The 13,328-nt window shown below is 39.0% G+C and overlaps 1 protein-coding gene across 1 annotated transcript in view; it reads left to right on the forward strand.

The window, feature by feature from the left end:
• Positions 1 to 13,328, forward strand: part of LOC117318931 (MFS-type efflux pump MSMEG_3705-like) — a 31,032-nt gene that overhangs the window by 6,597 nt on the left and 11,107 nt on the right. The window contains 1 exon segment of the mRNA XM_033873865.1: positions 10,996 to 11,055. Coding sequence (XP_033729756.1) covers positions 10,996 to 11,055 — 60 coding nt within the window.

Raw genomic sequence — 13,328 nt, forward strand, 5'->3', positions numbered from 1 at the left:
TTGTATCTGGTATAAAAATAAACTGTTGATATATCAAAAGTAGGTAATAATAACAACAGCTTCAGAGTGGGAATTTTTTCTTGGTTTAATTGATTACCATTGACCGGTTGATGGTAATAAAAAAAAACAAGGAAAAATTCCCACACTGAAGCTGTTGTGATTGTTACCTAATTTTGATTTTCATCATTGTCCAATCACCCGTCATACCTTTGGGTATATCCAGTTGACGAGTACAGGAACCCACTACCATCCAATTAGAAATAAACGGCGTTGGCTCTGCTACCGATTCCTAACTGTTGAAATATGTACGAAATGACCTCAAACTATAAATAATCGCTTGTTACGTAGGAAATGTATGAGGGTACAGGGAGGCGCATTGAGCTTAGAAATGCCTGAGGAGGTTAGTAGATAAGGGAGGTAGCACTCGATCTGTGGTCAGTCCTAAATGTTACTTGATAACATTTGGTCACTAAAGGACTTCACCCGTACCAGGTAAGGCCAGGCTATCTAATTATACTATATTATTACATGTACTGAAGATTCTGTCATTTATCATGTTAAGATACTGAATTTACATTAATACAGAAAAAAAACCTGCACTTTCTTTATAAGTGTACAAATGTTTGTATTGAGACTTCTAAATATGCTAGATTATCATTTTTCAAATCATTTTCTTTATGATTGCCAGGGATTTGTAGGCAGTATTTCAGATACGGTAATCGATCTTTTATTTTTTTTTATAATGGAAAAAAGGAAATATTTTCTTATTCCGTGTGCTCTGATTTCATTTCTTATACAGTTAACCCTGACTTTACCGACACACTTAGACTGGCCACCAGACTCTAAGTTGTCTTGTTAATAATTGCGAAGCTAAATTCTAATAATAGATTATCTGCCCCTAGTGTGAAACTCTAGAATCAGACATATCCTAGGGATCAAAATCATAAAGCTCAATTTTATGTATAATTTTAATATTCTAGAGACAGGGGGCCAGTCTACGACACACTGTGGGACCAAGTCATTGGGTCGGTATAGTTATAACCCTGACTTTACCGACACACTGTGGGACCGAGTTAATGTGTCGGGTATAGTTAACCCTGACTTTACCGACACACGGTGGGACAGAGTTAATGTGTCGGGTACAGTTAACCCTGACTTTACCGACACACTGTGGGACCGAGTTAATGTGTCGGGTACAGTTAACCCTGACTTTACCGACACACTGTGGGACAGAGTTAATGTGTCGGGTACAGTTAACCCTGACTTTACCGACACACTGTGGGACCGAGTCAATGTGTCGGGTACAGTTAACCCTGATTTTACCAACACACTGTAGGACCGAGTCAATGTGTCGGGTACAGTTAACCCTGACTTAACCGACACACTGTGGGACCGAGTCAATGTGTCGGGTACAGTTAACCCTGACTTTACCGACACACTGTGGGACCGAGTCAATGTGTCGGGTATAGTTATAACCCTGACTTTACCGACAAACTGTGGGACCAAGTCAATGTGTCGGGTATAGTTAACACTGACTTTACCGACACACTGTGGGACCGAGTCAATGTGTCGGGTATAGTTAACCCTGACTTTACCGACACACTGTGGGACCGAGTCAATGTGTCGGGTACAGTTAACCCTGACTTTACCGACACACTGTGGGACCAAGTCATTGGGTCGGTATAGTTATAACCCTGACTTTACCGACACACTGTGGGACCGAGTTAATGTGTCGGGTATAGTTAACCCTGACTTTACCGACACACGGTGGGACAGAGTTAATGTGTCGGGTACAGTTAACCCTGACTTTACCGACACACTGTGGGACCGAGTTAATGTGTCGGGTACAGTTAACCCTGACTTTACCGACACACTGTGGGACAGAGTTAATGTGTCGGGTACAGTTAACCCTGACTTTACCGACACACTGTGGGACCGAGTCAATGTGTCGGGTACAGTTAACCCTGATTTTACCAACACACTGTAGGACCGAGTCAATGTGTCGGGTACAGTTAACCCTGACTTAACCGACACACTGTGGGACCGAGTCAATGTGTCGGGTACAGTTAACCCTGACTTTACCGACACACTGTGGGACCGAGTCAATGTGTCGGGTATAGTTATAACCCTGACTTTACCGACAAACTGTGGGACCAAGTCAATGTGTCGGGTATAGTTAACACTGACTTTACCGACACACTGTGGGACCGAGTCAATGTGTCGGGTATAGTTAACCCTGACTTTACCGACACACTGTGGGACCGAGTCAATGTGTCGGGTACAGTTAACCCTGACTTTACCGACACACTGTGGGACCAAGTCATTGGGTCGGTATAGTTATAACCCTGACTTTACCGACACACTGTGGGACCGAGTCAATGTGTCGGGTACAGTTAACCCTGACTTTACCGACACACTGTGGGACCGAGTTAGTGTGTCTGGTATAGTTAACCCTGACTTTACCAACACACTGTAGGACCGAGTTAGTGTGTCTGGTACAGTTAACCCTGACTTTACCGACACACTGTAGGACCGAGTTAATGTGTCGGGTACAGTTAACCCTGACTTTACCGACACACTGTGGGACCGAGTTAATCATAATGTGTCAGGTATAGTTAACCCTGACTTTACCGACACACTGTGGGACCGAGTTAATGTGTCGGGTACAGTTAACCTTGACTTTACCGACACACTGTGGGACCGAGTTAATGTGTCGATTACAGTTAACCCTGACTTTACCGACACACTGTGGGACCGAGTTAATGTGTCTGGTACAGTTAACCCTGACTTTACCGACACACTGTGGGACCGAGTCAATGTGTCGGGTACAGTTAACCCTGACTTTACCGACACACTGTGGGACCGAGTTAATGTGTCGGTTACAGTTAACCCTGACTTTACCGACACACTGTGGGACCGAGTCAATGTGTCGGGTACAGTTAACCCTGACTTTACCGACACACTGTGGGACCGAGTCAATGTGTCGGGTACAGTTAACCCTGATTTTACCGACACACTGTGGGACCGACTTAATGTGTCAGGTATATAGTTATAAACCCTGACTTTACCGACACACTGTGGGACCGAGTCAATGTGTCAGGTATATAGTTATAAACCCTGACTTTACCGACACACTGTGGGACCGAGTCAATGTGTCAGGTACAGTGAAACCTGACTTTACCGACACACTGTGGGACCGAGTTAATGTGATGGGTATAGTTAACCCTGACTTTACCGACACACTGTGGGACCGACTTAATGTGTCGGGTACAATTAACCCTGACTTTACCGACACACTGTGGGACCGAGTTAATGTGTCGGGTACAGTTAACCCTGACTTTACCGACACACTGTGGGACCGAGTCAATGTGTCTGGTACAGTTAACCCTGACTTTACCGACACACTGTGGGACCGAGTCAATGTGTCTGGTACAGTTAACCCTGACTTTACCAACACACTGTGGGACCGAGTTAATGTGTCGGGTACAGTTAACCCTGACTTTACCAACACACTGGGGGACCGAGTCAATGTGTCGGGTACAGTTAACCCTGACTTTACTGACACACTGTGGGACCGAGTCAATGTGTCAGATACAGCGAAACCTGACTTTACCAACACACTGTGGGACTGAGTCAATGTGTCGGGTATATAGTTATAACCCCGACTTTACCGACACACTGTGGGACCGAGTCAATGTGTCAGGTACAGTGAAACCTGACTTTACCGACACACTGTGGGACCGAGTCAATGTGTCGGGTACAGTTAACCCCGACTTTACCGACACACTGTGGGACCGAGTCAATGTGTCAGGTACAGTGAAACCTGACTTTACCGACACACTGTGGGACCGAGTCAATGTGTCGGGTACAGTTAACCCTGACTTTACCGACACACTGTGGGACCGAGTCATTGTGTCGGGTATAGTTAACCCTGACTTTACCGACACACGGTGGGACAGAGTTAATGTGTCGGGTACAGTTAACCCTGACTTTACCGACACACTGTGGGACCGAGTTAATGTGTCGGGTACAGTTAACCCTGACTTTACCGACACACTGTGGGACAGAGTTAATGTGTCGGGTACAGTTAACCCTGACTTTACCGACACACTGTGGGACCGAGTCAATGTGTCGGGTACAGTAACCCTACCAACACACTGATTTAATATTCAAGAGACAGGGGCCAGTCTACGACACACTGTGGGACCGAGTCAATGTGTCGGGTACAGTTAACCCTGACTTTACCGACACACTGTGGGACCGAGTCAATGTGTCGGGTATAGTTAACCCTGACTTTACCGACACACTGTGGGACCGAGTCAATGTGTCGGGTACAGTTAACCCTGACTTTACCGACACACTGTGGGACCGAGTCAATGTGTCGGGACACAGTTAACCCTGACTTTACCGACACACTGTGGGACCGAGTCAATGTGTCCGGTACAGTTAACCCTGACTTTACTGACACACTGTGGGACCGAGTAAATGTGTCCGGTACAGTTAACCCTGACTTTACCGACACACTGTGGGACCGAGTTAATGTGTCCGGTACAGTTAACCCTGACTTTACCGACACACTGTGGGACCGAGTTAATGTGTCCGGTACAGTTAACCCTGACTTTACCGACACACTGTGGGACAGAGTCATTGTGTCTGGTACAGTTAACCCTGACTTTACCGACACACTGTGGGACCGAGTTAATGTGTCGGGTACAGTTAACCCTGACTTTACCGACACACTGTGGGACCGAGTTAATGTGTCGGGTACAGTTAACCCTGACTTTACCGACACACTGTGGGACAGAGTCATTGTGTCTGGTACAGTTAACCCTGACTTTACTGACACAGTGTGGGACCGAGTTAATGTGTCGGGTACAGTTAACCCTGACTTTACTGACACAGTGTGGGACCGAGTTAATGTGTCGGGTACAGTTAACCCTGACTTTACTGACACACTGTGGGACCGAGTTAATGTGTCGGGTACAGTTAACCCTGACTTTACTGACACACTGTGGGACAGAGTCATTGTGTCTGGTACAGTTAACCCTGACTTTACTGACACAGTGTGGGACCGAGTTAATGTGTCGGGTACAGTTAACCCTGACTTTACTGACACAGTGTGGGACCGAGTTAATGTGTCGGGTACAGTTAACCCTGACTTTACTGACACACTGTGGGACCGAGTTAATGTGTCGGGTACAGTTAACCCTGACTTTACCGACACACTGTGGGACCGAGTTAATGTGTCGGGTACAGTTAACCCTGACTTTACCTGACACACTGTGGGACCGAGTCAATGTGTCTGGTACAGTTAACCCTGACTTTACCGACACACTGTGGGACCGAGTCAATGTGTCGGGTACAGTTAACCCTGACTTTACTGACACACTGTGGGACCGAGTCAATGTGTCAGATACAGCTAACCCTGACTTTACCTACACACTGTGGGACTGAGTCAATGTGTCGGGTATATAGTTATAACCCTGACTTTACTGACACACTGTGGGACCGAGTCAATGTGTCAGGTACAGTGAACCCTGACTTTACCTGACACACTGTGGGACCGAGTCAATGTGTCGGGTACAGTTAACCCCTGACTTTACCGACACACTGTGGGACCGAGTCAATGTGTCGGGTACAGTTAACCCTGACTTTACTGACACACTGTGGGACCGAGTTAATGTGTCGGGTACAGTTAACCCTGACTTTACTGACACAGTGTGGGACCGAGTTAATGTGTCGGGTACAGTTAACCCTGACTTTACTGACACAGTGTGGGACCGAGTCACTGTGTCGGGTATAGTTAACCCTGACTTTACTGACACACTGTGGGACCGAGTCACTGTGTCGGGTACAGTTAACCCTGACTTTACTGACACAGTGTGGGACCGAGTTAATGTGTCGGGTACAGTTAACCCTGACTTTACCGACACAGTGTGGGACCGAGTTAATGTGTCGGGTACTAATGGTACATGAGGGGTCTTTCTGTGGGAGGACATCAGTACCCAGAGATCCCCATTCACCGAATACAAACCCTGTTACCACTGTACCACCTGACCACCCATTTTCTTTCTTTCTCTCTTTTTATAATATTTTCTAGATACTGTTTGAAGCTCTTGGGATAATTGATTAAGCATTTGCTATATTAATTTCAATTTTACTCTATGATTACCAGATGAAACTTAATTGATTTTATTTTGTTAGCGAAAAATTTAATTATAGGCAAAGCCAGATGTTCAATTCAATTTGAATTAAATTTACTGAAAAGAAATGAAATATATGATGAGTTTTGGAATACTTATATATTCTCTCAATATGGCTGTAAAACTGGTTTATCCCAGGCAGTAAACTCCTGTTTTCCATGGCTGTATTGTATAGATATTTATTTAATAAAGCCTTGTGGTTTGATCATAACGACATTTCATTTCCAGTCACTGTTTTCCTGAAAAGCATAACATTATTAGTTGAAAATTAAAAAAATTGCAAAATTGCGATAGAAGCCAGATATAAGAGAAAAATACTGTTTTATATGTGGTTATGAAGGATATGGATATTCTACCCTCAGGATCACATAACATGGTAAAACTCTCAGGATCACAAAACATGGTAAAACCGTCAGGATCACAAAACATGGTAAAACTGTCAGGATCACAAAACATGGTAAAACTGTCAGGATCACAAAACATGGTAAAACTGTCAGGATCACTAAACGTGGTAAAACCGTCAGGATCACAAAACATGATAAAACTGTCAGGATCACTAAACGTGGTAAAACCGTCAGGATCGCAAAACATGGTAAAACCGTCAGGATCACAAAACATGGTAAAACTGTCAGGATCGCAAAACATGGTAAAACTCTCAGGATTACAAAACATGGTAAAACCGTCAGGATCACAAAACATGGTAAAACTGTCAGGATCACAAAACATGGTAAAACTGTCAGGATCACAAAACATGGTAAAACCCTCAGGATCACAAAACATGGTGAAACTCTCAGGATCACTAAACATTGTAAAACTCTCAGGACAACAAAACACGGTAAAACTCTCAGGATCACAAAACATGGTAAAACTTTCAGTATAACAAAACTTAGTGAAACTCTCATGATCACAAAACATGGTAAAACTCTCATGATCACAAAACATGGTAAAACTTTCAGTATAACAAAACATGGTGAAACTCTCAGGATCACAAAATGCGGTAAAACTCTCGGGATCACAAAACATTGTAAAACTCTCAGGATCACAAAACATGGTCCTGAAGGGTTTTCAAGAGGTCTATTCATTTTGTATACTGAAAGTAAGGTACAGCAATAAAAAATAATCTTAATAACTTCTATAAAAAACATTTTATTCTCAAGAAATCTCTAGATTAAAATCATTAAATATTAAACCTCGCCATTTTACTATAAAACACTAAATTTTAAACTAAGGACTTCCTACACAGAACGTGTACTGTTTTATAGTTAGGTTTTTGTCATTTTCAATTTACATGTTTTTTGGTTTATTTTCAATTTACATGTTTTTTGGTTTATTTTCAATTTACATGTTTTACAGTTTATTTTCAATTTACATGTTTTATGGTTTATAATTAAGTCCAATTATATAAAAGCTGTTTTTCAATGATTCTTATTTTCAGGTTTTTAAAAAAGTTTGAATCAAAATTATTGTCTTTTTTGAAGAAATTGTGAAACAGATCAAAATAAACTTCAAGATAATGAAAAGTTATCAATTTTTTTTTTCGATTTTGTTCTTTCCTTGAAAAAAAAACTAGGCAACGTTTACAGTACAAAGTCCATTAGCAATACAGCTGTGAGATAAGCCAGAACCACGTGTTATACATGTACCTGGTATATAGTTATAATTCATTCAAGGTAGTGGCAACACATGTGTAAATTATACTTCCATGATACAGCTCCATTGTATGTCCCAGACGGAAAAAATGAAATGTCCACTCATATCAACAAATGTTACTTGAATAACACTTACTTTGACCTTTGATAATCCACAACAAGAGTATTGGAAATTTATCTATATCTGAGTGATAGCAACACGTGTAATCTGGTGTGACTATATAGGACATGGCGTGTGATAACATTTTGTGTTTCAAAGTTAAGAACACTTACAGAAGGGCAGAGAAAACTTTTATTTGGCCAAGTTTTGAAAATTAACGAAATGAAGACACTTGTATGTTATTCTGACCTAAATGTTTAGACTGCAACACAGTTATTCTGACCTAAATGTATAGACGTATACACAGTTATTCTGACCTAAATGTTTAGACTACAACACAGTTATTCTGTCCTAAATGTATAGACTGCTACACAGTTATTCTGTCCTAAATGTGTAGACTGCTACACAGTTATTCTGTCCTAAATGTATAGACTACTACACAGTTATTCTGTCCTAAATGTATAGACTACTACACAGTTATTCTGTCCTAAATGTATAGAATACTACAGTTATTCTGTCCTAAATGTATAGACTACTACACAGTTATTCTGTCCTAAATGTTTAGACTACAACACAGTTATTCTGTCCTAAATGTATAGATTGCTACACAGTTATTCTGTCCTAAATGTATAGACTGCTACACAGTTATTCTGTCCTAAATGTATAGACTACTACACAGTTATTCTGTCCTAAATGTATAGATTGCTACACAGTTATTCTGTCCTAAATGTATAGACTACTACAGTTATTCTGTCCTAAATGTATAGACTACTACACAGTTATTCTGTCCTAAATGTTTAGACTACAACACAGTTATTCTGTCCTAAATGTATAGATTGCTACACAGGTATTCTGTCATAAATGTATAGACTACTACACAGTTATTCTGTCCTAAATGTATAGACTACTACAGTTATTCTGTCCTAAATGTATAGACTACTACACAGTTATTCTGTCCTAAATGTATAGACTACTACACAGTTATTCTGTCCTAAATGTATAGACTACTACACAGTTATTCTGTCCTAAATGTATAGACTACAACACAGTTATTCTGTCCTAAATGTATAGACTACTACACAGTTATTCTGTCCTAAATGTATAGACGTATACACAGGTATTCTGTCCTAAATGTTTAGACTACAACACAGTTATTCTGTCCTAAATGTATAGATTGCTACACAGGTATTCTGTCCTAAATGTTTAGACTTCAACACAGGTATTCTGTCCTAAATGTATAGACTACTAAACAGGTATTCTGTCCTAAATGTATATACTACTACACAGTTATTTTGTCCTAAATGTATAGACTGGAACACAGTTATTCTGTCCTATTATTGACGTTTGTTTCTGGTCTTGAAAAGGTCTGTAGAAGCAGTATATCACCTATAGGATGGTTATTATGGACAGGTATTATTAAATATAAAAAGAAATTATTAATATATGAGGAATATATAAAGAAATTATATTGAGACCAAAATATACAGGTAACTGTTATATACAAACATAGACAACTATAGACAGGTTACTATTATATAGAGACAACTAAAGACAGGTAACTGTTATATAGAGACCACTATATACAGGTAACTGTTATATATAGAGACCACTATAGACAGGTAACTGTTATATATAGAGACCACTATAGACAGGTACATGTTATGTATAGAGACCACTATAGACAGGTAACTGTTATATATATAGACAACTATAGACAGGTAACTGTTATATAGAGACCACTATATACAGGTAACTGTTATATATACAGACCACTATAGCCAGGTAACTGTTATATATAAAGACCACTATAGCCAGGTAACTGTTATATATAGAGACTACTATATACAGGTAACTGTTATATATAGAGACCACTATATACAGGTAACTGTTATATAGAGACCACTATAGACAGGCAACTGTTATATATACAGACAACCATAGACAGGTAACTGTTATATATAGACAACTCTAGACAGGTAACTGTTATATATAGAGACAACTGTAGACAGGTTACTGTTATATATATATACAACTATAGACAGGTAACTGTTATATATAGAGACCACTATATACAGGTAACTGTTATATATAGAGACAACTATAGACAGGTAACTATTATATATAGAGACCACTATAGACAGGTAACTGTTATATATAGAGACCACTATTGACAGGTAGCTGTTATATATAGAGACAACTATAGACAGGTAACTGTTATGTATAGAGACCACTATAGACAGGTAACTGTTATATATAGAGACCACTATAGACAGGTAACTGTTATATATAGAGACCACTATAGACAGGTAACTGTTATATATAGAGACCACTATAGACGGGTAACTGATATATATATAGAGACCACTATAGACAGGTAACTGTTATATATAGAGACCACTATAGACAGGGAACTGTTATATATAGAGACCACTATAGACAGGTAACTGTTATATATAGAGACCACTATAGACAGGTAACTGTTATATATAGAGACCACTATAGACAGGTAACTTACATATAGAGACAACTATAGACAGGTAACTGTTATATATACAGACAACTATAGACAGGTAACTGTTATATATAGAGACAATTATAGACAGGTAACTGTTATATATAGAGACAATTATAGACAGGTAACTGTTATATATAGACAACTATAGACAGGTAACTGTTATATATAGAGACCACTATAGACAGGTAACTGTTATATAATGATTAATATAGACAGGTAACTGTTATATATAGAGACCACTATAGACAGGTAACTGTTATATATATAGCACTATAGACAGTTAGTAGAGATAGATACCAAACTGATACATTTGTCGATATCAGAGCTAGGATTAGATAAAAATAATCCTGGAAGTAAATGTACTGGTAGTAGATCATGTGGCTCAGTATCGACTGCCTGTCATGTGTTTATAGTTATATATGTAACTACCAGCACTTCAGTAGTACTACTACATACTTATACATACAGTTCTCATGCCACTAGAAAAGGTGATGAAAATGACGAGAAATGGCTATCGTAATTTTTCAGACGAGGAAGAAGAGATTGACCAGGAAATGGCTGAGGCAGCTAAAGCAGAGGGTACAGAAGGTAAATAGACAGATACAGTGTACGTTAGTCCCTATCTAGACATATACAGTGTATGTTAGTCCCTATATAGACATATACAGTGTATGTTAGTCCCTATATAGACATATACAGTGTATGTTAGTCCCTATATAGACATATACAGTGTATGTTAGTCCCTATATAGACATATACAGTGTATGTAAGTCCCTATATAGACATATGTAAGTCCCTATATAGACATATGTTAGTCCCTATATAGATATATGTTAGTCCCTATATAGATATATGTTAGTCCCTATATAGATATATGTTAGTCCCTATATAGATATATGTTAGTCCCTATATAGACATATGTTAGTCCCTATATAGACATTTACAGTGTATGTTAGTCCCTATATAGACATTTACAATGTATGTTAGTCCCTATATAGACATATACAGTGTATGTTAGTCCCTATATAGACATATGTTAGTCCCTATATAGACAGATACAGTATATGTTAGTCCCTATATAGATATATACAGTGTATGTTAGTCCCTATATAGACATATACAGTGTATGTTAGTCCCTATATAGACATATGTTAGTCCCTATATAGACAGATACAGTATATGTTAGTCCCTATATAGACATATGTTAGTCCATATATATACATATACAGTATATGTTAGTCCCTATATAGACATATGTTAGTCCCTATATAGACAGATACAGTGTATGTTAGTCCCTATATAGACATATACAGTGTATGTTAGTCCCTATATAGACATATGTTAGTCCCTACATTGACATATGTTAGTCCCTATATAGACATATACAGTGTATGTTAGTCCCTATATAGACAGATACAATGTATGTTAGTCCCTATATAGACATATGTTAGTCCCTATATAGATATATGTTAGTCCCTATATATAGACATATGTTAGTCCCTATATAAATATATGTTAGTCCCTATATAGATATATACAGTGTATGTTAGTCCCTATATAGACATTTACAGTGTATGTTAGTCCCTATATAGACATATGTTAGTCCCTATTTAGACAGATACAGTGTATGTTAGTCCCTATATAGACAGATACAGTGTATATTAGTCCCTATATAGACATATGTTAGTCCCTATATAGACATGTTAGTCCCTATATAGACAGATACAGTGTATATTAGTCCCTATATAGACATATGTTAGTCCCTATATAGACATGTTAGTCCCTATATAGACATTTACAGTGTATGTTAGTCCCTATATAGACATATGTTAGTCCCTATATAGACAGATACAGTGTATGTTAGTCCCTATATAGACAGATACAGTGTATGTTAGTCCCTATATAGATATATGTTAGTCCCTATATAGACATATGTTAGTCCCTATATAGACAGATACAGTGTATGTTAGTCCCTATATAGACATATGTTAGTCCCTATATAAATATATGTTAGTCCCTATATAGACATATACAGTGTATGTTAGTCCCTATATAGACATATACAGTGTATGTTAGTCCCTATATAGACAGATACAGTGTATGTTAGTCCCTATATAGATATATGTTAGTCCCTATAAACTCTTTGTCTCTTTATACTCTCATGCCAAGTATACATATAGTATAAGGTGGACCACCATACAAGGTTTATATTGTTTCTGTAGATGTAGGATGGTGGACCATCATACAAGATTTATATTGTTTCTGTAGATGTAGGATGGTGGACCATCATACAAGGTTTACATTGTTTCTGTAGATGTAGGATGGTGGACCACCATACAAGGTTTATATTGTTTCTGTAGATGTAGGATGGTGGACCACCGTACAAGGTTTATATTGTTTCTGTAGATGTAGGATGGTAGACCACCATACAAGGTTTATATTGTTTCTGTAGATGTAGGATGGTGGACCACAATATAAGGTTTATATTGTTTCTGTAGATGTAGGACGGTGGACAACCATACAAGGTTTATATTGTTTCTGTAGATGTAGGACGGTGGACCACCATACAAGGTTTAATATTGTGTCTGTAGATGTAGGATGGTGGACCACCATACAAGGTTTATATTGTTTCTGTAGATGTAGGATGGTGGACCAGCATACAAGGTTTATATTGTTTCTGTAGATGTAGGATGGTGGACCACCATACAATGTTTATATTGTTTCTGTAGATGTAGGATGGTGGACCACCATACAAGGTTTATATTGTTTCTGTAGATGTAGGATGGTGGACCACCATACAAGGTTTATATTGTTTCTGTAGATGTAGGATGGTGGACCACCATACAAGGTTTATATTGTTT

The sequence above is a fragment of the Pecten maximus genome, chromosome 2 (assembly GCF_902652985.1).
Source record: "Pecten maximus chromosome 2, xPecMax1.1, whole genome shotgun sequence".
In the NCBI taxonomy this organism is placed as follows: domain Eukaryota; kingdom Metazoa; phylum Mollusca; class Bivalvia; order Pectinida; family Pectinidae; genus Pecten; species Pecten maximus.